The sequence below is a fragment of the Sphaerodactylus townsendi genome, linkage group LG15 (assembly GCF_021028975.2).
Source record: "Sphaerodactylus townsendi isolate TG3544 linkage group LG15, MPM_Stown_v2.3, whole genome shotgun sequence".
Classification (NCBI taxonomy): Eukaryota; Metazoa; Chordata; class Lepidosauria; order Squamata; family Sphaerodactylidae; genus Sphaerodactylus; species Sphaerodactylus townsendi.
In genome coordinates, this window is record NC_059439.1 from 16,618,974 (window position 1) to 16,644,297 (window position 25,324).

The 25,324-nt window shown below is 47.1% G+C and overlaps 1 protein-coding gene across 2 annotated transcripts in view; it reads right to left on the reverse strand.

The window, feature by feature from the left end:
* Window positions 1-25,324, reverse strand: part of PPP1R9B (protein phosphatase 1 regulatory subunit 9B) — an 86,251-nt gene that overhangs the window by 33,368 nt on the left and 27,559 nt on the right. For both annotated transcript variants that reach the window (XR_007246207.1, XM_048516324.1), the window contains exons 2-3: window positions 3,793-3,925; window positions 1,901-2,021 (exon numbers count right to left, since the gene is read on the reverse strand). Coding sequence is in view for 1 of the 2 variants with exons in the window: in XM_048516324.1 (XP_048372281.1) it covers window positions 1,901-2,021; window positions 3,793-3,925 (254 nt within the window). In the remaining variant the exon portion in view is untranslated. The remainder of the gene's footprint in view (window positions 1-1,900; window positions 2,022-3,792; window positions 3,926-25,324) is intronic.

Consider the following 25,324-nt stretch of genomic DNA (forward strand, 5'->3'; position numbering starts at 1 on the left):
GAAGAGGACAGGGTTTGGGGAAAAAAAGAGTCCTCGATGGGATATGATACTCTACAGTCCACCTTCCAGAGGGGCCACTTTTTTCCCAGGTGAACTGATCTCTGTTGCCTGGAGATCAGTTGTAATCCCAAGGAATCTTCAGCCACCCCCTGGAGATTGGCAACTCTAGGGAAGGGAGAATCAAATGAGATTGTTCCCCCCTCTTGCTTCTCCGAGCAGCAAGCATGGTCGGATCCAATTCAAGACATGCTCAGCTCTGAGGCAATTAAAGATTTCCAGTTCTGAGCAGAAGGGGCTAGAGAACGTCGGCCAGTCCAAACCCACCAAAGGTGATTAATGTAGTGGAACGGAGGGAGGAAAAGAGGTCACTATCGCAGTTCAGATATGTTGTCAGCTGCTTGCAGGATCTTACGTGGAAGGGAGGAGAGGCCGGGGCTTAGTGGCAGATGCAACTAGGCCGTAGGTTTCTGTGATCCTACTGAGCTTTCCTGTCATGAAGGCTCCTGTTTTTATATTTCTCTGGTGCCCCTGATTCCGGGCAGGGAGCCATGATGGTTGCCATGACAGCAAGTAGCAGCCCTGCTGGCATTTAGTACCAGGGTTGCTTCTTTCCCACCTTCCTTTTTGGAAATTTCAACTCTAAGGGAACACACAGAGCACGTTAAAGCGCTCTGTTCTGGTTCTAGTGCAGTTGGCTAATTCATTTTAAACGTAAGGCTAGCCACATCTGAAAGATGGGTAATAATCAACTGGATTTTGCTAATAAGAATGTTTGTAGATTATTTATCTTAGTTTACAGCATGGTGTATGATGTAGCCTCACGCTGAGAAAAAGTATATTAAAATAATTAGATAATATAACATTCTTACTAGCTAGAGAGAGACTACGATCTGGGGAACCAGTTCAAACTGCTACTCGGGTAAGGAGGCTCACTGGCAGAAAAAAATGGAGTGGGTAGAAAAAGTACCCACAGAGAAAGAACAGCCGTAGACTGCCCTTATCTCTCTGCCTGATGGCCAATTTTCCCTGCTAATCCCCTTCTCAGTTCCTAGAGAAAATTAGTTTTTTCTATCAAACAGAGGAGATGATGATGAACCAGGTAGCCTCAGTTTGCCTCGGGGCCATTCAGGAAAGGAAGAGAGGTTTAACCCTTCAACTTCCATCCCGTGTTGCTATTTGAACCCAGCTCCCCTGGTCTGCTACTCACATTTTAAAGAAAAGATGCACTTAAAAAAAAGTTGTGTGTATTCTTGAATGCTTTTGTTCACCTGTTTGAGCCCTTCGTTTGTGCCATTTATCTCCACTAGTTTTCTCTGCCCGTTGTGGGGAAGAACATTCCATTAATCTCCACATTCCCCATGCAATAAATGCAACATGTAGCCAGGATCTAATATAACCATCGCTTGCATCCTTTTTGCCAGCCACGTTCTTCATAGTGCAGGGGACAGATCGCCTCTTGCAGCGTGGGGGGGAGGGAGCACCTTTTTAAATGAAGCTACTTGTGAGCAAGGAAAAATTTCTGTAACCACTTCTCCCCCTTCCCTCAACATGTTACCAAATTTGTTCTGTCCTAGAAACAGAAGGTAGATTAGGAGCGCATCAGAAATTGCTACCAGATAAGCAGAATGGAGGACAACCCTATGAAACAAAAGCTTCTTTAAACAACGCCCCCCCCCCTTCCGCTCTTTTGTTGGCCCTTCTAGGGGAGGCACGGGTTACCCCGCACCAATTGACATATGCTATCTATTGGAGACCCCCAGTCTACAGAAAGCAAAACATATTCTCTCATACTTCAATAGCAGGATTTTCCCTGTCCTTCGGAGTCCCTTTTGTGAGGCAAAGTTGAGTATAATTAATTCAAAAATTGTTTGGATGAGGTTTTGACGTTAACTGGGCTGACCTGCCATCTCGATGAGCCGCTCCGCCTTCCGTCACCGTCTTGACAAAGATGCCAAGTTTCTCGAGGCCCATGTCAGCCCCAGCCCCCATCCCGATGATGCTGATCCCAAGTCCTTCGGAATCTGTGCACAAGAAGGGAAAGGGCGGAGCTGGTTAAAAGGCACGGTGTCAAATGGGCAGGGGCTGGGAAGCCACCAGAATCTGCGAAGGGATTTTCGCCTTTGGAATCTTGTGCTGAGTGTCAGGAAATGGATCACTGAGGCCCCTTCTGCACGGGCCAATGAACACCGATGCAATCTGGAAATCCACGTAAAAAATCTCTGGCCCTCCCTTTGTACCAGAGAAGAAGTCTGTGGTTTTTTTTCTTTTAACTTTAAAGAAGAAATTATGTATATTTATGGTATTAAAAGATAAAATATGTGAATATTATACAGTACCATACTTATATTTTATACATTTCTGAGTTTCTAAACTTTTTCTGTGTGGTCTGCTGGTCTCTGTGTGTCACTTGCGGCTTCCATGAAACTCCCCCAATCCTAGGAACACTTTCCTGGACCTAAGCCCCATTGAATACAGTAGGTCTTCTACAGAAGAAGAAGAAGAAGAAGAAGAAGAAGAAGAAGAAGAAGAAGAAGAAGAAGAAGAAGAAGAAGAAGAAGAAGAAGAAGAAGAAGAAGAAGAAAAAGAAGAAGAAGAAGAAGAAGAAGAAGAAGAAGAAGAAGAAGAAGAAGAAGAAGAAGAAGAAGAAGAAGAAGAAGAAGAAGAAGAAGAAGAAGAAGAAGAAGAAGAAGAAGAGCAGGAGGAGCTTGGACTTATACTCCAGCTTTCTCTCCTGTAAGGAGACTCAAGGTGGCTTACAAGCTCCTTTCCCTTCCTCTCCCCACAACAGACACCTGGTGAGGTAGGTGGGGCTGAGAGAGTTCTGAGAGAACTGTGACTAGCCTAAGGTCACCCAGCAGGAATGTAGGAGTGTGGAAACACAGCTGGTTCACCAAATAAACCTCTGCCACTCAGGTGGAGGAGTGCGGAATCAAACCTGGTTCTCCGGATTAGAATCCACCTGTTCTTACCCACTACACCACGCTGGCTCTCTCTTTTAGGATTACACAGTAATTAAGTTAAGGTATATTCCCTGGAGTCTTGACCTGGATGGTCCAGGCTGGTTTGATCTCATCAGATAGCATCAGAAGATAAGTAGGGCTTGTCCTGGCTAGTACTTGGATGGAGAACATCAAAGAATACCAGGGTAGCTTTGCAGAGGAAGGCAATGGCAAATCATCTCTGTTAGACTCTTAAGTTGAAAATCTTACTGGGTTGCCCTGTCAGCTGTGACTTGATGGATGGGGGACCACCAAGGAAGGTTCTGCAGAGGAAGGTTTGAATCCCCGACTCCTGCACATGAAGCCTGCTGGGTGACCTTGGGCCAGTCACAGTTCTCTCAGAATTCCCTCAGCCCCACCTATCTCACAAGGTGTCTGTTGTGGGGAGGGGAAGGGAAGGAGATTGTAAGTCGCTTTGAAACTCCTAAAAGGTAGAGAAAAGTGGGGCATAAAAATCACCTCTTCTTCTTCTTCTTCTTCTTCTTCTTCTTCTTCTTCTTCTTCTTCTTCTTCTTCTTCTTCTTCTTCTATTGCTCAAATACAGTTCATACATGCATGCTCATAGTTACTATATATTTGATTACCGCAGGTGAAGCCCAAACAATAAACTATGCTCAGAGATCCATTGTCCGTTGCTCATTTATTTCCTAAAGAACAATTGAACACAAGTCATAGGTAGCAATCACAGTCTGCAAGTTTGTTTGAGAAAGTAGCACAGAGGAGTGTTTAACCCTTTCCCATTTTCCACCAGACAGAACTTGAACGACGTGTGGCAAAAAGACACACAAGTTACCTTTCTCAAGCTCAACGGGAAAGAGATCTAGCCGCTCCACTCGCTTTTCAAGCTCATATTCTGCCGAGGCTGCCATGGGATCGACATCTTCATTCCGCCGGTCGTATTCCTCATTGGAATAAGTGCTGAAAACCTGGAGAGAGAGGAAAGGTGTAAAATCTGGTCGCAATTTGACAAAAGCAGCGAACACTCGGGTTAGATTACTGCAGTGGTTCTCAACCTACCGAATGCTGCGACCCTTTAATGCTGTGACCCCCAACCCTAACATTTATCCATTTCACAGATGGAGAACACTGATGCAGAGAGTCTTAGGCGACCCCTGTGAAAGGGTCGTTCGACCCCCAAAGGGGTCCCGACCCCCAGGTTGAGAACCACTGGATTACTGTAATGTGTTTTACCTCTTGCTGCCTTACCCAATTCAGCATGAGGCACCAAGTCTCCCAACTAGTGTAAAGGACGGAGAAGATGTTTCGCTAGGTTAAACAAATAACACTGGCTGCCACTGCCGGACACAATGCATTGGCGGCATAACATCTTGGCTTAAATTATTTCACTTCCTCTTGTACCTATATAAAACTTGGGTGCGGCGTGAGCCTCTTTCAGAAGGGAAGGGAGTCTTGGGATAACTACTTTTGGCATGGCAACTGATGGAAAGAAGGCCTTGTGGAAAGATCTGGCAAAGCAACTCAATGCAAAGAGAATAGCCGTGTCACTGTCATAGACGTGGAGGCAAGACCACTACATATGAGATCTCGGACATAATTTGGACCACATATATTTCCCAGCATGTGGAAAGTCCCACATAAGCACGTGTTAAAATATTCAGATTATCTGTTGTCTTGGTACTGAGACACAGCATGAAGACTTAGTGCCAGTTACCACAGCAACCTGACTATACAAATCTATCCTGAGGTTTATAATCAGAGTTTTTCCTCACTTCCCCACAGCAGCCTCCTCACAACCCTTTTTAAGCCCTTGATCTCTTCGCCACACCTCAGTCTTTTTTGGTAAGTCTGATAAAAGCACCCGTGAAGCACCTTCCTGCCTATAAACCTACTGAAGAAGTAGCAACAGAAGTTGATTTCTTTTCTGTCTGATCTGATAGTGGTAATCTGACGCTCTTAATCAGGATGTGGCAAGATGGCTGCTGCTCCAGTCAACCTCCCCTCAGACTTTGGTCCAATTCAGGCAAAAGCCTGGCGTTGTGTGTGTGTGTGTGTGTGTGTGTGTGTGTGTGTGTGTGTGTGTGTGTGTGTGTGTGTGTGTGTGTGTGTGTGTGTGTGTGTATTGAGATGTTCAAAAGGCACAAGATCTCACCTGAAGTGGCAGCCACTGATTTTGCACAAGCCCATTTGGATAGTCGAGTCTCCGGTTACCTCAGGTAATCATGAATAAGAAAGAAGGTATCTCCTCTTTGCTTGCTGACAAACCTGTAATTACCACACAGGACTAATGGCTTCACACCCTTGTGTGCTCCTTCGTGTCTATTCCCGCCTGTATTGCCAGCTTCAATGACTACTGACAGTTCAGGACATAGATAGGCTGACAGCGTGCTGGTGAGGAGAACATTCTAGATGAATGCAAAATGGATCCCTATGGCCAAGGTTGGGCACCTTTGGTATGCAGCTAAAAGCCTAAGGCAAAAGAAGGTGCCACCTGTGTCACATTTTCTGTCTAGAATATGACACCCATGTCGATGCTCCACCTTGGTTTGTTGTGGGGGAATTAGGGGAGTTCTTCATGGGCTTGGGATAGGAGTCCTGTGATTTGAGGGGCTCACGTACAATATATGAACACAATATATGAACACATGACAACTCTGTTGGCCAAGTGGACATTACCTGTATAACATGGTTCTTCAAGAAGCAGCCACGGGGTCATGAAATCTGCCTCATACATTTTTATCCCACCTTTCTTCCAAAGAGCTCGCGGATTTCCCTTTTTCAGATTATTCTCGCAATAGCCTCATGAAACAAACTGGTTTATTTACTTCACGGATACCCTGCCTTTCTCCCCAGTGAGGACACAAAACGGCTGAGAACATTCTCGTCTTCTTGCATTTCCCCCTCACAACAACTTCGGTTAGGCTGAGGTAAATACGCTAGTTAAAATACACCAGAAAGAGAGAGGAGGATTCTGCCCAGCACAGTTATAACGAGTTGCAGTTTTTATAAATGAACTTATTTTCCTTTTTTTTCTGTTGGCCATTTCCCCCAGGTGAACTCATTTCTCTCCCCTGGAGCTGTAAGATCTCCAACCACTACCTGGGTGTTAGCAAAACTACTCACAGCGTGGTTGTTGTGAGTATAAAAGGGAGATAGGAAGCTGTTCTGGGTCCCCACTGGGGATAAAAAAGGAGTAAAAATATCTAAATAAACATCGTCTGCAAACATACACAATTCCCTTTAAAAAAATTATCTCCGCCAGCATTTCTCTCTGGATCCCTCTTTTCTCTCCTAGAACCAACCCCCACAAACCTCTTTGTCTTATTCTCTCCTTCCCTCTCTTGCCCCTGATTTTTCCCCCCTCCTTTTCAAATCCTGATTTATCAGCCACCCCCACGTGTACCCGTCCCCTATTGGGAGAATCACCCCCACCCATCCCCAGCATCCTGCCTCCTTCCCCACCACCCCCATAGCATCCATAGAAGCCGGCGCTAAGCTCTTACGCCCCCACCCTCCGTCTCTCACGCTCACTCTATACTGTAATTGAGCCACTCAGCTTGTCACAGCCGGAGAAACAAAGCAGGGAAATGCCACCACCACCTCTCCGAAGCTCCCGACGACTCTAATTAAACTGCCAGGGTGGCCACCCGCATGCCTGTGCCGTGCCCTTCCGTGGCATCTTGGCGCCACCTGGGAAGCCTGGCAAAGGAACAGGGGTACGGGTCCCCCCAACAAGCTCGCTTCAAACCGAGCCACTGGAAATGCCGACGGCACAAAGGGGGAAGCGGGCGCACACACTTTCTTTATGGATTTGTGTGTGTGTGTAGGAAGAAATGGAAGTTTGGGATAATTGTGCATTTTCCCTCCAGTGCTGATTTCGGCGGCAGCATCAAAAGCCCGGATGTGTCTTTCAGGCCTAGAGACAATCCCCCCAAAATAATTATACGCCACCTTGATATGATCATGCAGCTAGGATAAAAGAAAGCAGCATTTGGTAGATTAAAAAAAACACACCAATCCAACTTTTCCCTAGTGGCCTGTGGCATATTGAACAAAACCCTTTCAAAAGTTTTTGTTCCCTTTTAGGAGGATTGGAGAGCTGTGATCAGGAAGGAAATCTCTCTGGGTCGATCAACTAGTGACTGATTTCAACCCTCCCCAAATCCTTCTTTTTGGTGAGAACATTTGAGCTGTTTGAGCCACCTCGGGGTAAAAAAGTCCTTCTTCGCTCCTGTTCTTGATCGAATGAATTGATCTTGGTGAGTGTGCATCTATGGCATAAGTGTGAAACTCGTGGCCCTCCAGATGTTATGGACTACAGTTCCCATCATCCCCTGCCAGCATCATGCTGGCAGGGGATGATGGGAACTGTAGTCCATAACATCTGGAGGGCCGCGAGTTTGACACCTGTGATCTATGGAATGCATGTGGTTGATCCTGCTTTGATCTAGCTTGGGCACAGAAGGGCTGCATTGCATGATATTGGGGTGACGTTTCCAGTTCCAGGTTTCTGCGGACCCTTTTCAACCTCTGAGGAAGTCTGTCTCTCTGAGATAAAAAGGCATCAAGACACATTAGTCTCTTCTGCTTTCTCTCCTTCCTCTTGACATGTAAGTTATGCAGCAGAGCTGGTGGATAGAGCTAGCAAGGGAAACACCTTGGCCCCTTCTGCACATGCAGAATAATGCACTTTCAATTCGCTTTCAGTGCAGTTTGCAGCTGGATTTTACTGTGCGGAATAGCAAAATCCACTTGCAAACAATTGTGAAAGTGGACTGAAAATGCATTATTCTGCATGTGTGGAAGGGGCTCTTGTTAGGAGGACAACCACTTTCAAGAGCTTCCTGATTGGCCTCTACCATTTAGGACTGGCCTCTTCCACACTGAGGAAGAAATTAGGTCTTCCACATAAACCTTCCATGCACTCGGTTCTCATGAACATATCAGAACAGAACGACCTGCTCAGGTTGTTCTGTGTCACTTCAATTAAGAACATAAGAACATAAGAACAAGCCAGCTGGATCAGACCAGAGTCCATCTAGTCCAGCTCTCTGCTACTCGCAGTGGCCCACCAGGTGCCTTTGGGAGCTCACATGCAGGAGGTGAAAGCAATGGCCTTCTGTGGCTGTTTGCTCCCGAGCACCTGGACTGTTAAGGCATTTGCAATCTCAGATCAAAGAGGATCAAGATTGGGAGCCATAGATCGACTTCTCCTCCATAAATCTGTCCAAGCCCTTTTTAAAGCTATCCAGGTTAGAGGCCATCACCACCTCCTGTGGCAGCATATTCCAAACACCAATCACACGTTGCGTGAAGAAGTGTTTCCTTTTATTAGTCCCAATTTCTTTTCCCAGCATTTTCAATGGATGCCCCCTGGTTCTAGTATTGTGAGAAAGAGAGAAAAATGTCTCTCTGTCAACATTTTCTACCCCATGCATAATTTTATAGACTTCAATCATATCCCCCCTCAGACATCTCCTCTCCAAACTAAAGAGTCCCAAACGCTGCAGCCTCTCCTCATAAGGAAGGTGCTCCAGTCCCTCAATCATCCTCGTTGCCCTTCTCTGCACTTTTTCTATCTCTTCGATATCCTTTTTGAGATGTGGCGACCAGAACTGGACACAGTATTCCAAGTGCGGTCGCACCACTGCTTTATATAAGGGCATGACAATCTTAATTCTTGAAGGAACCAACCAGAGAGCTGTGGAAGCTGGGTCTGGTAAATGGACCTTCCCTCTAAACCTTTGGTGAATTTGAGGCCACACATATCCTTTAGGTGCGAGTGGTACTTAAAGATTTCACAGCAGTGCCTCGTATTTTCAACAAACACAAACACTTTGTGGCAGCTGCCGATCCCAACAGCTCTTGTTCACTGTTGCTTCCTTTCCTGGCTGTAACTCTAGGATTCAGTGACCAGATGTCCTTGCTTTTGGTGCATGGACAGTCCTTGTCCTTTTAAAACAATTTGTCCTGCGTCCTGCGGGTTTTTTGAACTGTCCCGATTTTTGGAAGGCTGCCGCACTGCCCTCTGGGGCGCATCCCAGAAGGCAGTGCGTCAGCCTCCCGCGCACGCAGCTGCAGGAGCTCACTGCCTTCTGGGGCGCTCCTGGTTTCCCACCCTGTGACAGGGCGGGAAACCGGGGAGCGCCCCAGAAGGCAGTGCGCTCCTGCGGCCGCGTGCGCGGGAGGCTGCCGCACTGCCTTGCGCCTGTCCCGGTTTACAAAGGTGACAATCTGGTCACCTTACTCTAGGAAGACTTGGCTAGCTTAAAAAAAAAAGGCCTGCCCAATCCTCGTTGCTGGGGGAGGGCAGATATCTAAGGGAAGACAAGGTATAATGCATGGGTCCCCAACCTTTTTAAGCCTGCAGGCATATTTGGAATCCTGGTATGGAATGGTGGGCAGAGCCACAAAATGGCTACTACAATATGGTTGCTGCAGGAGGCGGAGCCAGCCGCAAAATGACTGCCACAGCTTTACTCCAGTAACCAAGTATAGATCCTTGCGTTTGGCAGTGGCTGCCAAAATAACATTTTTAAAAAGCCGATCAAATTCCCAACAGTCAGTCAGAAGCCTTGCTGGGCATAAGCCCTACCTGGTCCCAACCACTTCCTAAAAAGATTTGGCAGATGCCAGAAAAGGTGCTGGGGAGTGCAATAACACTCACGGCGCTATTTTGGAAGCCCCAGGTATAACTGAACATTCCCATGGCAATAAAGCATCTTAAGGAATGAAAACTGGGACCCAGAAGAAGTGATCAGTCTGATAAATATATTTTCTCAACACATGGAAACACAAAAGGAAATAACAATAAACATAAACACTTCCACACCTCACCACACCGGTACAAAACATAAGAATAAATTACAAAAAAGAAAAAAAGGAGGATAAAAGAGAGCAAGAAAATATCCAAATAATGACTTCACGCTGTCTCGCTTTTGAATCCTAATCCATTCTAGGTTCATGCGTCTAATTACAATAAAACATCTTATCGGTTACACTCTATATCATTTCTAATATACTATTTCAGCCTGCCGCTTTCTTTTAACTCTCAAATCCTGTGATTATTTCTTTTCTACCATATTTTCTCAATAGATAGTCCCCAAAAGGTTTCCAGTTTTCTACAAATTTCTCTATATTACTGTCCTTCGCTAAAACTGTTTAGTTTTGCTATTTCTGAATATTCTGTGACCTTCTGTATCCAGTCTTCCTTGGTTGGTATTTTTTCCTCTCTCTGTTTCTGGGCATACAGTGTTCTTGCAGGAGTACACATATACTTGAAAGGCAGTTTGTATGGATTTGGGATATAATCTCCAAAGAAGTTATCTGTCTTGAGGTCTCTTGAGATCGTAGCAGCCCCGTAAGTTTTAGTCAAATCCTTTTTTGAAGTCCTGCAGTTTTTCAACATGAATGTTGGAGATCCTAGCTAGAAGTTAACTTCTCTTCGCAGTGGTGACAAACAGTTCCATTCCACTACGATAGAACCACTTTGTTGTAGCACTAACCCGTTTACAAAATAAAAATTGTGCTAGAACGACAGGATTAGGTTTTTCAAGCTTTAGAAAATGTGGTCATGTGAGGAGGCCCCTTCCACACATGCAGAATAATGCACTTTCAATCCACTTTCACAACTGTTTGCAAGTCGATTTTGCTATTCCGCACAGCAAAATCCAGCTGCAAAGGGCATTGAAAGTGGATTGAAAGGGCATTATTCTGCATATGCGGAAGAGGCCTAAATAGGACATCTGTCAGTGGAACACAGAGCCTAGCATCTAAATTTTTGGGCTGGCTCTTAGCTCGGAAAATGTTTTCTGGGCAAGTTTGGACTGAGTAGTCCAACGCCATTTTCTACATTCCATTAACTCGCTACTGGGCATGTTTAGCAGCTGACTCTAAGCTGTGCAAAGCCGTGCATTTTTGCGAGCAGGAAAGATTTCCTCATTCGGTACTATTGCTTAACTTCCTCTTCTTATGTTACAAAGCTCAAACAGGCAGATCACTGGTATGAGCTGCTAACAGTTAACATTGATGGTGGGAAGTGCCGTTAAGTTGCAGCCGACTTACAGCCACTGAAAGTTTTTCAAGGGAAGAAGAAGAAGAAGAAGAAGAAGAAGAAGAAGAAGAAGAAGAAGAAGAAGAAGAAGAAGAAGAAGAAGAAGAAGAAGAAGAAAGAAGAAGAAAGAAGAAGAAGAAGAAGAAGAAGAAGAAGAAGAAGAAGAAGAAGAAAGAAGAAGAAGAAGAAGAAGAAGAAGAAGAAGAAGAAGAAGAAGAAGAAGAAGAAGAAGAAGAAGAAGAAGAAGAAGAAGAGAGGAGGAGTAGTTTGGATTTATACTCCGTCTTTCTCTCCTGTAGGAGACTCAAAGGGGCTTACAAACCCCTTTCCCTTCCCCCATCACAACAAACACCCTGTGAGGTAGGTGGGGCTGAGAGAGCTCCAAAGAAGTGTGACTAGCCCAAGGTCACCCAGCTGGCATGTGGTGGAGTGCACAGGCTAATCTGAATTCCCCAGCTCAAGTGGCAGAGCGGGGAATCAAACCCGGTTCCTCCAGATTAGAGTACCACTGCTCTTAACCACCATGCCACTGCTGCTCCTGAATATAGTTGGTTTGCTTCTGCAGACTGACCCTGGGTTTTCTTAGTGGTCTCCCAGTGGTAGTTAAGACCTGGTAGTGGTAGTTAAGACCTGGAAGACTCAAATCTGGAGAAGCAGGTTTGTTTCCCCATTCCTCCGCATGAAGCCTGCTAGGTGACCTTGGACTGTCTCTCTTTAAAGCACTCAAAATGAGACACCCCTGCAGAGACACGCCTGTTTTCCTGCTCAGGTTTCATTACCATGGCCTGAGCAGACGAATGTCATGTGCCCCCATTGCACTTTCAGACCAGAAGATGCGCACGCCTGTTTGGTTTTTGGTTTTGTTTTTAATGCGCAGCAAATGCCCTGATAGTCTCCTCCTTCTGTGTGTTAAGTGATACCAAGTCACATCTGACTTACGGAGATTTCAGGAAGGTGTTTTCAATGCGGACTAGGATGCAACAATTCAGTGTGATCCAGGACCAGTGCATGAACTTGAGAAGCAAGCACAGTACCCATACGAACAGGGAATGCACATCAAGATGCCTGGAGACATTCAACAGGATTGAAGAAAGGGCTCATCGTAAGCAATAAGCCTTCCAGATCAAACCATTGTTGGGCGGGGGACTCTGTGCCCTTTCTTTTCATTTTCCTGCATGCCCTGTACCCCTCATCAGCCAGGCCAATCAGAACTTAGAAAGCAGAGGAGTTCACTACCTTATGTCACCTCCTTTTCTCCACAGTCTATATAAAACGTTTCAAGGCAGGAAATAAAACATTTCCTCTGAATCACAGTTTTTAGCCCAAAATGTTTTATTTCCAGCTTTAAAACAATGCATTAGCATCCTGTTCCCTAGTGAATCTTTGGCCCTTTCCGCATGGGGAGGGGTTCGCAGCGCCGGCCTCGCAGCCCCCGAGCGGCGCGAAGACGCTGCTTCTGAACCTTGCTCACTGAGTGAGGTTTTTTGGAAGCAGCGTCTTCCAACTGCTGCCATGTGAACAGCAGCGGCTAGGAGGCCCCATTTCCCCCGCACCATCCCCGAACGCCTATCTTGTCGCCTGGCTTCTGGCTCATCGCAGAGGCCAGGGAACATGCCCTTCTGGCCTGCAACTTCAGAGCCGTCGCTCCAGGCTGTGGGGACGTGTCCCCTGGTCTCTGCGACGAGCCAGAAGCCAGGAGGTAGGCGTTCGGCGACGGCACAGCCTATGCAAAGGCTGCGCCGCCACCTGCTGCCCTCCCGGGACCGTCCATGTGAACGGCCCTGGGGGGGGGTGCGTCGGCATTGTTTATGCCAACACACCCCTGCACCATTGCGGTGCAAAAAGGGCCTTTGTCTGAAAATGTTTTGAAAACGTGTTCACTTGCTGTGTGTAGGTCTTTAAGATATTTCCTCCTGGAGTTCTTGTGGGCTACATTATCTAAGATTATCTCACACTGTATTTATCTCACACTGTATTTTTACCAGTTTTTTATTTATTTTTTGGGGGGTTGGGTCTCTATAGCTTTGAAGACAACTCCCAAAGAATCGCAGCATGAAACCCGGAAGCTTCATACCACTGGGTTTTCAGATCTGTTTTTAAAAAAATGGAAACACAACAAAATGGTAGCCAGGAATCATGTCGATGGGGTGAGTGTGAACAAATGAGGGGGACTGAAAATGTTTTGCAGATTTTTTTCAAAACGTTTTCAATGACTTGTGCGGAAAGGGCTAGAGTTTTTTCCTTGACTTGCTCTTGGGCACTTTTGACAGTGTGGAAAGCTGCATGTGCCACCATCTCTGCTGCCAATTTTTCATTCCAATCTCCCTCCTCATGAGAGATCAGGAGCCACGCTAACCATCTAGCCACCCTGCCCAGTCTTTCCCTCCCCCTCTGGGATGTCGTCCATGAGCTTTTGGAAGCAGCATCCTTATAAAAAGGGGTCAGCTGCAAGGTGGTCGGCTAATAACTCCCAGGTCAACTCTGGGAACTGCCCACGCCTCCAGAAACTCATCTTCCATTTTGTGCTGTTACAAGAAGAGTCATATTTGCCATGAGGCAGACTACTTTATCGTTTGGACAGGTAGGAGGGATCTGAACACTGGAAGAGGCCTTAAACAGATAAGGTCTCTGATCCATTTAGCTGAAGGTGATTCAGAGGAGGAGCAGTCCTTCAAGGCTTCTGGCACAGAAAGGGTCTTTCCAAATTCCTGCAACTTGAGATTCTTTACCTGCGACTGAACCTGAGGCTTTTCTCAAGCAAAGCCGGAGAAGCGTCTCTGTATCCAGGTGGAGACTGTGGTTCAAGAGTGAGAAAATATGTCCTCACAGGAAATCCACCTTCTACGCAAAACTGAAAGATATGGCAGACCTGGCTTCTTTTGTATCTGGTCGCTGTCGCCTGGAACTAGTTGGGTCTCCACCTTAGTCTCTACCTCTTGCCCTCCACCCTACTCCCAACAGTTGATTTATCCTGCAATTCCACCAAGGAATGGAACTGAACCGAGCTGTACCAGAGAACTCCGCCCACACACAAGCTGCCGAAGCCCCACGAACGAGTGTGCTAACCTACCGAGTGGCGCATGATTCAGCAGGCGCGCATATGGTGAAAGTCACACCAAGGCCAAGACATCTGCAGAGATCAAACCAGGATTTCCGCCTGACTCCTCCAAGATGACAGAACAAAACGAGCGCTTGAAGGAAGTAAGGCTACCAGAGGCAAGATAATCACCCAGAGGTGGATTTTGACCTCTGGAATAGATTGGATTCGGGGAGGAGAATCAACACATTTAACGGGAGGTAAAGGTCAGCCAGGTTGACCACCACACAGGTCAACACATGGAGTTATCTGCCTCATCCTGAGTCAGACCACTCGTCCACCAAGGTCAGCATCATCTGCTCTGCCTGGCAGTAACTCATAGAATCATAGAGTTGGAAGAGACCCCCGAGGGCCATCAAGTCCAATACTTGCTAAGTGACTTTATCCCAATCACTATCACTTAGCCTAACTTACCTCAGAGGGTTGTTGTGAGAATAAAATGGAGGAGGGGGGACTGTTGTAATGTGCTTTGGTCTCCCCTTGGGAAGCTGAGGGGGGGGATTTAATTAATTAATTACTTAATTAATTGATTCGTTTATTCTATTTGTAGGCCCCTCTTTCTCTTGCAAGCCCAGGCAGCCTCTAACATAACCAAATCAATACATGTCTCAGTATAAAAACTTACAACAGTCTGAGATAGTTCCATCCAGAAGGCGTTAAAAATCCAACTGATTAAATACAGATAGAATCATAGAACCATAGAGTTGGAAGAGACCCCAAGGGCCATCAAGTCCAACCCCCTGCAATGAACCCCCTGCAATGCAGGAACGCACAATCAAAGCACTCCTGACCTATGACCATCCAGCCCCTCTTTAAAAACCTCCAAAGAAGGAGACTCCACCACTCTCCAAGGCAGTGAATTCCACTGTCGAATAGCCCTGCCAGTCAGAAAGTTCTTCCTAATGTTTAGGTGGAATCCCTTCTCCTGCACCTTGAACCCATCACTCCTGGTCCTAGTCTCTGGAGCAGCAGAAAACAAGCTTGCTCCCTCACCAACATGACATCCCTTCAAATATCTAAACATGACTGTCATGACCCCCCCTTAACCTTTGTTTCTCCAGACTAAACATCCCCAGCTCCCTAAGCCTCTCCTCACAGGGCATGGATTCCAGACCTTTTAGTTTGGTTGCCCTCCTCCGGACCCGTTCCAGCTTGACAACACCCTTCTTGAATTGTCGTGCCCAGAACTGTACGTAGAGTCTGAAGCCACGATTGAATGTGGGACCTTCCACATGCGAAGCAGATACTCTACCACAGAGCCAAGGTCACAACCCTCAACTAATGAAGATATGAGGTTGCCTTAATACTGAGCTGGTCCATCGAAGTCAGTAATATCTGCTCTGACGACCAACATCTCTCCAGGGTTTTCAGACTTTCACATCACTTCGTACCTGATCCATTTAGTGGGGAAGGTCGGGGATTGAACCGGTGACCTTCTGCATGCAAAGCAGACGCTGCACCGCAGAGTTATATAGCCCACTGCCAATCACCTGCCTTTTAATGCTGGTAATTAATATTTACAAGAGCCCCGGGGCACAGAGTGGTAAGCTGCAGTACTGGAGTCGAAGCTCCGCTCATGACCTGCGTTTGGGATAAAAATGACACAGAACCCCATGAAGGAAACATTTTATTTCCCGCTTCAAAATGTTTTAAATGAATGGCATGTAAAAACCCAGTGGCAAACCACCTCTGAATGTCTCTTGCCTCGAAAACCCTACAGGGTCGCCTAAGGTCAGCTGTGACTTGATGTCATGTTCCACCACAGGGATGAAGCTGGGAGGGAAGGCGGCATGGCATGGACCAGTCTCGTCAAATCTCAGAAGCAAAGCAGGATTAGTACTAGGAAGAGAGAGCACCAAGGGGAGACTTTGCAGAGGCAATGGCATACCACCTCTGCCTTCCACCTGCGTTGAAAACGCCTTCCTGAAATCTCTGTAAGTCAGATGTGACTTGGTAGCACTTAACACACAGAAGGAGAAGACTATCTGGGCACCAAAAACCAAACAGGCGTGGGCATCTCCTGGTCTGAAAGGTTCCATGTTAGTGTGATAGGCGATAGATTCAGGATGAGTGAAAGGAAGAACGCCTCTGCTCAACACATTAAACTGTGGAATTCATGTCCAGTGGCCATTGTGATGCTGATGAGAACATCAGCCATCAAAAGGGGATGGCTTTAAAAGGGGATGAGATGTTCATCAGTGGTTGCTAGCCACAAAGACTAAACCTTCATGATCAGAGGTAGTGAAGAAGCAGAAGCAGAAGCAGCGGCGGCGGCACCAGCGGAGTTTGGATTTATACCACCCCCCCTTTTTCTCTGTAAGGAGACTCAAGGTAGCTTACAAACTCCTTTTCCTTCCTGTCTCCACAACAGACACCTTGAGAAATAGGTGGGACTGAGACAGTCCCAAAGAACTGTGACTACCCCAAGGTCACCCAGATGGCATATGTTGGAGCACACAAGTTAATCTGGTGCACCAGATAAGCCTCTGCCACTCAGGTGGAGGAGTGGGGAATCAAACCCGGTTTTCCAGATTAGAGTGCACCTGCTCTTAACCACGCTGGCTCTCAGCTGAACATCAGTGCTAGGATACAATATCAGGGAGAGGTCTGGCCTATCTGTGAAACAGAACACTACACTAAATGGACTGGTGGCTTGATACAGCAGGACATCCCTTCGGTTGCAATGAACACCAGCAGGGCAATCTTGAATCTCCTTAACATTTAATGTGAAATCAGCGTTCATGTTTCAAGAGCCTCCTTCTAAATGGACAGGCAGGTGCACTCTAGGAACAGACAGAAGGGGAAAGAGGTGTCTTTTTTTAAAATTTAAGTTCAGCTCAAGTTGTGAGCAATACAAGAGACAGTAGTAGATGTGTCACCGCCCTCTAAAGAATGCCAATGAATGCGGAATCCAACCAAATGAATAAAATCTAGTCAGAGTGGGTGTGCCCCACGCCTACTTGCAGATGCTGGCAATGACGAGGCACGGCAAGATCAACAGCGTAAACAAATAACTCAAGATACTTTCTGTAAGCAGCTAGCCACTTCCAGTATTTGCAGAGACAGCCCCCCCACCCCCAAGCAGCTAGTCACCAACAACCAGGCACAGAGGTACAGAGCCCTCTGACAAGGTTTGGATTTATACCCCACCTTTCCGTCTTTACAAGTTCCTTTCCTTTCCTCTCCCCACAACAGACACCTTATGAGGTAGGTGGAGCTGAGAGTGTCCTGAAAGAACTGTGACTAGCCCAAGGTCACCCAGTAGGAATGTAGGAATGGGGAAACACAACTGGTTCACCAAATAAGCCTCTGCAGCTCAGGTGGAGGAGGGGCGAACCAAACCCGGTTCTCCAGATTAGAATCCACCTGCTCTTTACAACTCCAGAACGTGCCAATCTCTCTCCCCCACCCCTCGCCAATCTACTTTGGCAATGTTCTCAAGAAACCAACATCACCTGTATTATCGAGCGTTCCTTCATTTGCCATACCAAGCGATGTACACCCTACTGTGCCGACAATACCCTTCTCTTATTTACATAGGAAACAGCCAGCGTGGTGTAGGGGGGCGGACTCTAACCTGGAAAAATGGGTTTGATGCCACACTCCTCTGTAAGAAGCCTGCCAGGTAACCCTGAACCAGTCACTGTTCTCTCAGAAATCTCTCTGCCCGAGCAGGGGCAGGGTTAGGGGAAACCACCTCCAAACATCTCTTGCCTTGAAAACCCTATGGGGTTGCCGTAAGTCAGCCGTGACTTAATACCACTCTGCGAAAAGGATAAATGGTCATAAATGTGTTACTGAAAACAGGAATACTCGGAACATAGCAGAAGAACCTTCCAGTCTGCCAGCATATTCTAGGTTAGTGGAGCCCAATAACCTGTAGCCGCAGATACCATGGATCACAATTCCCATCAGCCCTCTGCCGCTGGGATGGACGGTAGTCCATGAACATCTGGAGAGCCGCAGGTTGCAGACCCCTGTTCTAGACCCAACCTTGAAGCTGGCACACATGGAGGAAAAAAAGTTTCAAAGGGAAGCTCTGAAAAAAGGTGTGCTGGCATCACCCCTGAAGAACCGGGTTTGATTCCCCACTCCTCCACCTGAGTGGCGGAGGCTTATCTGGTGAACCAGATGTGTTTCCGCACTCCTACATTCCTGCTCAGTGACCTTGGGCTGGTCACAGTTGTTCAGACCCCTCTCAGCCCCACGTACCTCACAAGGTGTCTGTTGTGGAAAGGGGAAGGGAAAGGAGATTGTAAGCCACCTTGAGTCTCCTTACAGGAGAGAAAGGTGGGGTATAAATCTAAATTCTTCTTCTTCATGTCCAAATCTACAATGGCTTATCTTGAACCCAGACAACAAGGGTACATGCCAAGGAGGCAGATATACCTTGTTTCAGGAGACAAGTTACCTAAATTTGGCCCTGTAAATGGTACATAGGTAGATGTTTCTCAGACACTTGTTAAAATATCTGTGTGAGCAAAATAATGAATGTTCCTTTATTCCAGCCGAGTATGAGCCAGTCTTTCCACCTTGAAGCTCTTTAAAAATAATCCACACAGGTTTGTTTCTGGAAAGAACCACTCGGCCCATTTCCTGTATCTAAATAAAGTTATACCCCACTCCTCTTTGCATAAAGCACACTCCATGAGTCTTACAACAATTACAACGTATATGATACATTTTAAAAGAGGGGAGACAGCCCACTGTGCAAAACCCCAAGGCGAACAAAAGGAGTCTATTTAAGGCTTTCCACAACAAATGAGTCACGCAAAATCACCAGAAGATCGGGAATGAAGGGCTACAATTAAATTCTAGGGGAGTAGAGTTCCACAGTTTCAAGATGGCAGCTTTCATCGCCCGGTGCATCAAGCGCGGGTTCCCTCAATGCCACCCCCTTGCCCCCTTTTGCTCTCCGGGGGCTAGAACACTCCCACGGACAAACGTTGCCTTTATGAGGGCGAGAATTATGCCTAGCACAAGGCACCTAATTCCTCAATGTCCAACAGGCTAGACGCAGATAATAAACAACTCCACGCTTTGGTATCCCATGGCTTCCCATATAATGAGCGTGGGCATTCCTGATGTGCTTTTGGGACCGGTGAGATCCCTGCCTTTTGTGGCTCCCGGCTTCCTCCTCCAGCACAGCATCGCACGAGGAAAATTGCGGCCTGGAGATCCGCGGTGATTTTCCTGCACTGTCTGACGAAGCATTTAGTCTGAATGCTTTCAAAGCTGGCGTCCTCCCACACTTGACATTTGGCGAATTGAAGATATCAGTGTGAATCTTTTGTATCCTCAAGTGACTAAACAGCGTTCATTAGTAAATAGCCTTGCTCCTTTGATACAAACCTCCGGGATCCTGAGAAAGGCCCCTGCGTTGTTTCAAAGCCTGCAATCTCTCACAACCCTCCCCCCCCGGCCCCCCAGAAACTGTTCTGCTGAGACACCAAATTGCCCGTTTGATGCTGATGAGTCTGGATCAGCAACCGATGCTATTTATTAGCCTCGGTTTTCATCCCGCCCTATCCAGACAACCCAAGGTAGGTCAGGGTAAAATGTGAACTGTTGTCCAGTTGCAGCTGACTTATGGTGACTTCCAAGGCAAGTGAGAAGCAGAGGTGGTTTACTTGCCACCTTCCTCTGTAGAGTCTTTCTTGGGGGTCTATCATCTGAGGGCTGACCCTGCACAGTTTGTGAGATCTGATAAGATCAGGCTAAAGCTCGCTGCCTTCCCTCTCTTTGGCAGATGGGTACTAATGTTCAAAAAGAAGCAATCGGATATTACAGCAGACCTCTGTTTAGATATTTGAAGGGATGTCACGTTGGTGAAGGGGCAAGCTTGTTTTCTGCTGCTCCGAAGACTAGGACCAGGAGTGATGGGTTCAAGGGGAAGGAAAAGAGATTCCACTGAAACATCAGGAAAAACTTCCTGACAGTCAGGGCTGTTCAACAGTGGAATGCATGACCTCGAAGTGTGGTGGAGTCTCCTTCTTTGGAGGTTTTTAAAGAGAAGCTGGATGGCCATCTGTCAGGAGTGCTTTGATTGTGTGTTCCTGCATTGCAGGGGGTTGGACTTGATGGCCCTTGGGGTCTCTTCCAACTCTATGATTCTGTGGATCTCTACCCTTCCTACATAACGCTAGTGGAAATGCTTTGAATGATGGCACTGGAAGAGTTCCGGCTGGGAAATGAGATACCAAGAATATCCGTTTTTGCACGCTTTTATCTTGTCTGCATCTGGAATCTGCTTTCATCAAGTTGTAGACTTTGGGCCCCTTCCGGACAATAATGGTAGACCACTCCAGGCTTGACTCGCGGTCGGCGGAATCGCACTTCTCAACTTGAGTCCTCCCATCTCTCCACACAGAAGTTGACTCTGCGGTCTCCGGAGCCGAAGCGCCTAGAGGGGAAGGGACTACCTCCCCGCGACTGCATTCTGATAGGGACAAGCCCCTCTTTCTATGATGTCTAAAGCTTCATGCCACTACGAGTCTCCTCCTGTCTCATGCGCGATGGGCAAAATACTGAGCTGTAAGATTGAGTTGGCCAGTTCCACTTCACCCCCCCCAGTCGAGCTCTGTAAATTCAACGGCGCTAGAGGGGGGGGTGAGTCAAGTCAGACACCAGTCCCATTACACTACGCCTGTGCAGAGGACTCTGGTCGGACTCAAGTCGCATCTAAGGCCTTCCACTCCTACAATGCGAAGGGGCTTGATTATCGGTATGGCGGCTCCACTCTACTCACAAGTGTGGATCCCTCAGAGGTGGCAGAGGTCTTTCCCACCTGAACTCTTTAACTGGAGATGTTTCAGACTGAACCTGAGACTGCGAGCATGCAAAGCAGATATTCTGCCACTGAGCCACAGTTCCTACCCTACATGAAGAAGGAACCCAACAAATCTCAGCAAAACTGCTGCAGGAATGGGAGGCGGGTCCGCTCAAATGTCCATAAGGCTGAATTTTCACCATACCGTTAGTAAGTCACGGGGCATCTCACAGCCTGTCCCCCTGACAACTTTTATGGACTATTGTGGACTAACTGCCTACTGATCAAACTGATGTTGAAGAAGAAGAAGGAGAAGAAGGAGAAAAAGGAGAAGAAGGAGGAGAAGGAGGAGGAGGAGAAGAAGAAGAAGATCTATCTATCTATCTATCTATCATCTATCATCTATCATATATATATATATATATATATATATATATATATAGATAGATAGACAGACAGACAGACAGACAGATAGATAGATAGATAGATAGATAAAAAGATGACAGACAGACAGACGATAGACAGACAGACAGACAGACAGACAGATGACAGACAGACAGACGATAGACAGACAGAGTGACAGACAGACAGACAAACAGACAGATAGATAGATGACAGACAGACAGACAGACAGACAGACAGACAGACAGACAGACAGACAGACAGACAGACAGACAGATAGATAGATAGATAGATAGATAGATAGATAGGCTGCTAGTTATATATATAACATGGTATATGTACAAACATGTATACAGTGGTGGGATTCAAATAATTTTAACAACCGGTTCTGGTGGTGGAATTCAAATAATTTAACAACTGGTTGTTTACCAGCACCATTTTAACAACCGGTTCTGCCGGCACTAGGCAACCAAGAATGTCTCCAGACAATTCCCTATCCCTATACCTTAAAACATAATTGCAATGCAGCTCAGACAAGGGAAGGGAGAGAGAGGGAAGACAGCTAAGATGGAACAAGCACTTTGCAGACCAAAATTGTCACTCCCTCCATGTTCTCCCGGCCCCAAGCAAGCACTGGCATCCGACTGTGGCATCCCTTTCACACCCTTCCTCCCAGTCTGTTGCAAACGGAGGCTGCAACATCTTGAAGGTCACCTGCCGAGGCAACACAGAAAGTTGCTTCGCTGTGCAAGATGTAGCTTTAGTTTATCAAGGATTGATGAGACATTGGGGGGGGAAAAACCCCGCACGCCACACTTCCCACACAACACCCCGCACCAACGCTGCTGGCCTTGCGTTTTGACGAATGAAGAGTTCTTTGATAGCCCATCGGATGACCGCTGTGTGACCTTCCTCGTGTCCCTTCTGCACGCCCGCTTTTGTTGGTGGAGGAGTGACGTTCCTGTCCTCAAACAGCTGAGCCTGAATGGGAAGGGATGTCATGGCGATGGGGAGGGAGGGAGCAGGGTTGGATCTGATAGATGCTCAGCGCATCACCCAGACAGAAGGTACCAACCAGGAAGGATATTGATCTCAGCCAGCTGTGCCCAACTAATACAGCTAATTCCCTTTCTCCACCCCTTGTAAGCAAATCAGGGAAACTTTCTGCTTAAGATGAAGCAGCAGCATCCTTTAATCGGGACACCACTCCGGGGGTTCATTGTTTCATGAGAACGGCAGGCCCGTTTGTCACGGAACAGACCACAGAGTCGCTGGAAGCCTCCTGAGGTTTCTCGCCACCCCCCCCCCCCCCAAAAAAAAACTGAGCCCATAAACACTGTTCTAAATTTGAGAAAAGGATAAAACACATTTAGGGGACCACTCGCCAAGAAGAGGGGGTCTCTGAGCCCCCTCTTTGAATGCCTTGGCTTGCTTGATATCCACAAGGCAGTCCTCACATGTGGGTCTAGGGCCATGGTGGCGAACCTTTGGCACTTATCTTTCTCTTTTTCCTTTCTTTTTAGCCTTAGGAACGGGCGCCTGTTTGAACTGTTTTAAACTGTTTGAACTGTTTTAAACTGTATGTAACCGCTGCTGGGGTTTTAATATGTTTAAGTTATGTCGCTTGAGTTGCTGTTGGATAACAGCCATGTTGTGAGCCGCCTCGAGCCCTCCGGGGAAGAGGCGGCCTAGAAATTTAAAAATATAAATATAAAAATAAATAAATGCACTACAATTCCCATCAGCCCCTGCCAGCATGGCTAATTGGCCATGCTGGCAGGGGCTGGTGGGAATTGTAGTCCATAACATCTGGAGTGCCAAAGGTTCGCCACCACTGGTCTAGGGCCCCTTCCGCACATGCAAAATAATGCACTTTCAATCCACTTTCACAATGGTTTGCAAGTGGATTTTGCTCTTCCGCGTAGTAAAATCCAGCTTATTCTGCATGTGCGGAAGGGGCCTAATAGCAAAATCCAGTGCAATATTCTGCATGTGCAGAAGGGGCCTAATGCCAGCTGCATTTTCTTCTATCTGTTGCTGAGAAGGATAGGGTCAGAGAGCGAGCCAGGTTGTCCGGCTGGGGCAGTGTGGAATTCCAGCCCACTGCATTTTCCAGGAGCACAGATTCCACAATTGTTGACTCGACTTATTTCATTTCATTGCCTTTCCCTCCCATGGGATCCCTTGCGGCTGACTTCATTCTTTTCTCCTCTGTTCTCCCCTCACGACAACTCTGCAAGGTAAGTGAGGCTGAGAGGATGCAACCGACCCAGGTTCACTCAACAAGCCTCCAGCAGTGTGGGCTCCCCAGATCACAATCTGACACTTAGAAGGAGAGTTTGGTATCCCCCACCTTTCTCTCCTGTAAGGAGACTCCAGGTGGCTTACAAGCTCCTTTCCCTTCCTCTCCCCACAACAGACACCTTGTGAGGAAGGTGGGGCTGAGAGAGTTCAGAGAGAACTGTGACTAGCCTATGGTCACCCAGCAGGAATGTAGGAGTGCAGAAACACATCTGGTTCACCAGATAAGCCTCTGCCACTCAGGTGGAGGAGTGGGGAATCAAACCCAGTTCTCCAGATTAGAATCCTCCTGCTCTTAACCACTGGCAACTTGAGGGGCCATTCTGAAAGCTGGCAACCTTAGCGATGATTGGGGCTACATATGGGACCAGGGCACTGCTGTTCAAATGTTCAATGCAAATGTTCAATGCAGAGACCTGTGACTGGCCCTGGGTCACCCAGGAGGGATGCAGGAGTGCGGAAACACAACAGGTTCACCAGATAAGCCTCTGCCACTCGGGTGGAAAAGTGGTGAATCAAACCCGGTTCTCCAGATTAGGATCCACCTGCTATTACCCACTACACCCCGCTGGCTCTCTACACCGCGCTGGCTCTAACCACTGCACCACTCCGTCCTTCAAAGTGTGGAAAGGGGCTCTCTGAGTTCAGTTTGGTGCTTTCTTTCTATATTTCTGGGTCTCCAGAAAAGCTACGCAGCCTCATTGCAGGCCTGCCCTTAGTTTGGAGGGCGAAAGCCGAGAGACCTTGACGGGGATCTTGTCCTCACCCTCCCTATAACACTTCTTTATCTCTCCTCTCCCACTGTGCATTCCGATAGTTGCCATTCCTCTTTGCAATGACCTTCCTTCGTGCAGAATACCTGCCCCGCTTTTCCTGGAAACAAAGAGAAATGGTTGTATACCTCTTTTTTCCACCCCCATACACGCTATATATAAGGTGACCTCAAAGTACCCATTCCCCACCTGGTCTCCCTGTGCCCCCTCTCCGCCCACGTCAGCATCCACTGCACGTTTGTCTTTTAGCAGCCCCTCAGTGGAGACCGCAGCACCGGAGCACGGTGTGGAGCAGAGCGTGTGGCTTGGTAGCACATACTCGTATCTTCTGTGCACCTAACCATCTGGTTTTCTTCCTCGATTTGGGATTTCTGCACACCAAATCCGATTGCGTTGTTTATGGGATGCCCCACCCCACTGACTGTCTTGACCTATGCTGTGCTATCAGCTGCGAGCCTCAGTGAGAAAGGGGGACTATAAATAACATAAATAATTAAGGGGGGCGGCAAACGTTTTGCTCACAGTGCGGTCCTCTGCAGAGTGACCCCCCTCTACTTAGGCCTCTTCTGCACATGCAGAATAATGCACTTTCAATCCACTTTCAAAGCACTTTGCAGCTGGATTTTACTGTGCGGAATAGCAAAATCTACTTGCAAACAATTGTGAAAGCGGATTGAACGTGCATTATTCTGTATGTGCGAAAGGGGCCTTCGTCAACCTTCAGCTGGCTAACTGAAACAGGTATTTGGAAGCGAGATCACCAAGACATACCAGAGTTGTTAAATGGAGGCAGGCAATGGCAAGGCACCTTTATTCTATAAATCTTATATTTCCTCACAAAGTTTAATCCAGTGGCTACTGTCTGATCAACATAATAGAACTACATTATTTGTAGCTGACTTTTTGTTCTGCGGTTAATTAATTGGAAAAGGGGTTGATTTGAGGGATTATCTTAGTGTGACTTGATGGCAA